This window comes from Oreochromis aureus, linkage group 3 (assembly GCF_013358895.1).
Source record: "Oreochromis aureus strain Israel breed Guangdong linkage group 3, ZZ_aureus, whole genome shotgun sequence".
In the NCBI taxonomy this organism is placed as follows: Eukaryota; Metazoa; Chordata; class Actinopteri; order Cichliformes; family Cichlidae; genus Oreochromis; species Oreochromis aureus.
Window position 1 is genome coordinate 46,993,836 of NC_052944.1, and position 5,268 is coordinate 46,999,103.

The 5,268-nt window shown below is 38.6% G+C and overlaps 1 protein-coding gene across 1 annotated transcript; it reads left to right on the top strand.

The window, feature by feature from the left end:
- Positions 1-885: 885 nt before the first annotated feature.
- Positions 886-2,980, top strand: LOC120439429. The gene is made up of 3 exons (XM_039610407.1): positions 886-936; positions 1,288-1,411; positions 2,028-2,980. Exons 2-3 carry the CDS (start codon positions 1,329-1,331, stop codon positions 2,893-2,895), a joined length of 951 nt encoding a protein of 316 aa, XP_039466341.1. The 5' UTR covers positions 886-936; positions 1,288-1,328; the 3' UTR covers positions 2,896-2,980.
- The last annotated feature ends 2,288 nt before the right edge of the window (positions 2,981-5,268 follow it).

The following is a 5,268-nucleotide window of genomic DNA, read 5'->3' on the forward strand; positions in this document are numbered from 1 at the left end:
CATATTCTGTCTCCATGTAATCGTTCAGATATACCACATGTTGCTGTACAAGAGATGTTTGATGTTCTGTGTTCTGTGACCATGGTGGGTAAATAACTTGTGTCTAAAAATTATTCTTGTTATTCTTCTTGGTCTAAAACCAGGCAGACTGCTGCTGTGCTCGGTAATGTTGTTTGACCTGTTTGTAAAGGTAAAGTAAATCCTCACAAAGACAACCTGTTTGTGTGAAAATTGATTTATTTCAGACTTATGCAAGAATCTGGTGTCAGTGAAGTGGGATATTTTGACTGATGTGTTTTCTGGGGTCAACACTCGTGTAGTTGAGAGATCGTGTGGTCCTCATATCATCTCCACTGGGATTTAGAGGAACATTGTTCTTGAACAGAGAACTGAAGTAAATTATTATAATTTTAAAATGACTTCCTGTATGTTCACATCTCCCCGAATGCAGTTATGACTGTGTGGTAGACTCCTGCTTACAGAGGTGACACGTACAGAGGACGAGATTAAACTCTGTGTCTTATATTTTATGAAGAAGTGGAAACATGGACCAGGATTTCAAGACCCCAAAGAGCTAAACTAACAAAAACCTAGAAAATAAACGTCTCTATTGTGTTCGTGTCTCTGCCTTCACAGGTTGGTATAAATGAGCCTCACAGAGCTGCTGCTGGAAACTTAATTCACTTACTTTCATAGAGTGAGAATGCTTGTTAAAAACAAAAACTATTGATAATATAAATGTGACGCAGTGAATTTTACTTTAAGACTTTTTTTCTTTCGTTTTCTTTGTGTAAAATCCCGGGGATTACCCTCGTCTGTGGTTTCACTTTCACCATGTTTTTATTTGCCTGTGATCTTATTCAGGCTACATAAAGCTCGCTGAACACCTCATATAATCAGATTCCTTCACACACTCACCTGTGCTCTCCAAAGCAGGTAAGGCAAACAGTCTGATTCAGACTGAAAGTTTAACTTCCTCATGTGTGGTGATTATTGTTGCTGCTTTCATTGGAGACTCTGGTGAACTGTGTGATCCACTCTGTGCATACTTTATATCATAGTTGGATTATTGATCAGCAGACTTTATGAAGGCTTCAGTTTAACAAGCTGGTGACATCAAATTGTTCACAGAGGTTTTCTGTCATTCAGCTAAACTATAAAAACCACGTGGACAAAATAATAGAAACAGTGAAAATCTGAGTTGATGTGTCTTTGTTCACTTTGAAGATCTTTAAAACAGAATAATATCACTGTGCTACAGTTACACTTGACTTGGTTCTTCTCCAGGAGGAGCAGCTTTGTGTTCCTGAGCTGATTATCGACTAAATATGGACGAAGAGAAAGCCGAACTCTTCCAGGCTCTGAGAGCCATGGCTTTTTTAGAGGCGTTGGAAATACAAGCGGAAATTCTGTGAGTCTCTCACGAACAAATTTATTTATAAGATAATAAAGATTTTCATATTTCAGTCACTGTACAATGAATAAAACTATTTAAATTAATTGTGTCTAAATCCACTTTTTGAATGGGGCTTTTTGAACATTCTGGGGTGGTGGAGATTTGAAGCTGTTACAGAAAACAAATGAACATGAATCCAGTTTTAAAAGAAAAAGCAGAAAGAGAACTGAGTGATAAACCTGAGGTCATACCTGCCTCCATTTTATTTTTTTACATGAAATCCTTCTTTACAGAGTTTGTTACAATTATAGCAAATCTTCTGTAAATAATATGTAGAGTTGAGATTAACCTCACGACTTCTGCAGGTCTTTTATCTGTGGTTCACTGCAGAAGTTTAATGTAGTGATTAGAAGTGAGAATCAGCTAAAGTCGAACTCTATAGTGACAGGCTGGACATGCTGTCTGTCACAGGGTGGCAGAAAACTTTTATGATTAAAAATATCACAACAGATCTGCATACGTGTGCTCATATATGACCTCACTCTCTTTAGTATCACAGTGATCCAGTCAAAGCTTTCTGTACTTGCTAAAAAAGATTTTTTTTTTTTTTTTCCCGGTTGTTTTATAAAAGGAAAAGGCTGATTGCTGCATGTCGCCCTGAAAGTCCCAGGAGCTCTGCTGAAAGGAAAAGATTAATAAACCTTGCAATAGAAAACTGCAAAGATGAAACTGTCCTGCAGTGGCTGAGAGAAAATTCAGAGTCTGGCACCTTCAGAAAACTCTCAGACATGTTTGATTTCCTGAAAAGAAAAATTGATGAGGAAGAAAAGAAGAACCATGATGACACTGTTGACATAATCTTTGTGTCACATGGATCAATCAGAGACTCCATGATCCCAGCCAGCTGTTTGCTGCCTCTGCCCACCATCACTGACCTGGTCCTGTACTCTCCCTGGAACTGTGGCACCACTGGTGATGTAACCTATGGCATTGCAACAGGAAAAATGAGGCCACAGCACAGAGTTTTTTACCATAGAAAAGAAAAAGACGGTAAAATTACTCCTGATACACATCAACCCCTGAACCTGCCAAACTACTGGAACTCACTGAAGAAAGCTGGAGGACGGAAGATCCCAAACATCATTGTTAGCCCTCTGCAGGAAGATGAAGGAGTGTGGAAAAAATTTAAGTCTCTCTCAACAAAATATGGTCCACCAGGACGAAACCGCATCGTCATCCCGTTCAGCCTCCCAGCAGAGAGTGAAAGTGTCCCGTTCTCTGTCGTCTGCTTGGCTCTGTCCCTGGTGCTCCTCTCTTCCAGGTTTAAAGCCACCGTTCACTTTAATGCCTGTCTGAGTGATAAGTCTACAGGACAGAAATGTGACAGGAAGTATCTGCAGGAGCAGTACTACTGCACTGAAGACAACACTGTGATGACATGTTCACCAGATGCATTCAGTGTGAACTGGTGGGATTATTTTAAGAGTCTGTTTAGTTAGATGCACTCATCCACATCCTATAATCTTTTCTGTGTTAAATGTTTCAAAACTGTTTCAGAAACATTAAACCACAAAAACAGTTTTATTGTTTGTTTGAAAAAAAAACGCACACACAGGACTCATGTTAGAGCATATGTTTGAGTTTAATTACAATCACAGATGCTTCCAGTACTTCAAAGTATCCTTCAGTCTGTCAGCCAGTTTCACTTCTTTGATGAAGCCTACATGAATCAGTCTCCAGATTTTTGTGCACTTTAAGCTGTTTGTGTAGCTGCTGCTTTTCCTCAGAGCTCAGGCTGGACTTCAGTGTACTGACTGTCTTATACTTTATCCTGACAGAAAAGAGTACACAGCACTTTATTGTCTAGTTTAGCTCCATGACATGGAGGAAATCTGCAAACAGCTGAGCAGACAAAAACACTCACTGTGTGTAAACTATGTCTTTCTGTGTAATTTAAACACCTTAATGTTTCTATTTTATTTATGATGAAATCAAACTACATTCTGGAATTTTGTATCGTTTGTACTTTCTTGACTTTTTATATTAATTTAAATTAAAACATAATGACTTTAATTTGTTGCTGGTATGTGACTGAAACAGAGTCACAAGTAATAACATCAACTGCTCTTTCAGGAGCTCACAGGTGGAAGTTCAGTTTTAATTAGTAGGCATTATGAAAATGAATGAACGGTGAAAATGAAGGAAAAATAAAACTTCAATCAATGAGCACTTTATCTGCAGAGGATCGACTCATCTGTTTCTCTGTGACATTTAGAGATTCTATACAAAACACAGAGGTAATAAGAAATAGACAAACTGAATGTCCATCATGTCTGTACCATTACACTCTGTCATGTTTTTTTTTATATATATATACAGTATTGTCATTTTCCTCTTTATCCAACAAACTTGATCATGTTCATCTGGATGCAGCATTTTTAGTGTGAGAAACGTTCCCTCTTTGAGTGTCTTCTTCACTCTCAGCTGACTGCAGACTTCCTCAGCCTTATAAACAGTGATTTTATAAATAGTGATTGAAACCAGCACCACACTGAGCCAGTTTCATGAATGTCAAAAAAGGAAACGGCCATCCCTAAGATGAGAATCCCATCAGTGTACACTGCTATGTATCTCTCATGGCCTCTGATCAATAGTCATAACAATTCGGATATTCAGGACAATCAGCTGGCAAACTGAAAGTAAACAACAACAAGTGAAAGCAAAACTAAACAGTGAATGAAACAGAGCAAGAATACATTCTCCAAATAAGGAGGGAAAAGGAACAAAAACAGTTTAATCACCATACTTTCTCTTTCTCAGCTTCACAAAGTCATCCAGGTTTGGCCCCATCAGACTGCAGTTTAATACTCACGAACGCCCCACTGTTCGCTCTTCCTGCAGTCTTTGTGGTAAAATGTCGCCCCCCTTTGGAGACACTTTAAGTCAACTACTGAAGAGGACTCACCTTTAAGTTTATGTTGCATTGATGGAAGCAATACCGACGTTGGTTTTGGTATCAGATCCACACTAACTTGACGGGATCGATACTTTAGTTTTTGTCTCTTCTCAGCCATGTCTGCACACACTGCTCCTCCTCTTCCTGATCTGCTTTGTTGTTGTGTCCTGTTGGTCAGTCGCGTGACACAGCACTTATCAATTCGTTAAATAATAAAAGTTGTCCTCTCTGTTTAGTCCAGTGAACAGTTTTTTGTTTTTCTTTTACAACAATGGTGATTCATGAGATGTGTCTGCGTACTTCGATGAATGAGGCAATAAACACTCCTCCAAAAGCATCCTTCTCTTCCAAGGACCTACCGCAGCTCACAAATGGCTCACTTGATTATGGTCGGGATCTGAATGAGATGTCCAGTGGAGGTGGAATATTTTTTTCAAATAATAGCAGACAGCCCAAGTAACTGCTGTCAGCATTTTCTCAGTTATGTTGGATAAATGGATAAATATTACTGCTACATTTGTGTTTGTTGCTGCCGTAGATGTTTATATGCCATATATATTCTGAGGTAAGTTAATTGCAGCATCAAATGATATTTTATAAGTATGTTGCTTAGTATCTCTGTCCTGTTAGACCCATTAAAAACTGTCCTATTTGCAGCTCTGAGATCTTTTCCATCAGACCAAAGAGAGTTATGACATGTCATGATTTTCTCATTCAATAAAGGAATATTTACATCAATTTACCTTCATTTCTATCATGAACCCACAGAATGATCACATCTTCTGATTTGATTTTCTATTTGATTGTTTGTTTGTTTTTATTGTAGCAGACTTGTAACTTTAGACCGGGGGTCCCCAATCTCAGTCCACGAGGGCCGGTGTCCCTGCAGGTTTTAGATCTCACCCTGAATTAACAC

What these genes read in the sequence shown, in the direction of transcription:
- LOC120439429 (XM_039610407.1), top strand. Translation starts at nt 1,329, where the DNA reads ATGGACGAAGAGAAAGCCGAACTCTTCCAGGCTCTGAGAGCCATGGCT. An exon ending in GAAATACAAGCGGAAATTCT is followed by an intron (nt 1,412 to 2,027) that starts GTGAGTCTCTCA and finishes GTTTTATAAAAG; the next exon opens with GAAAAGGCTGATTGCTGCAT.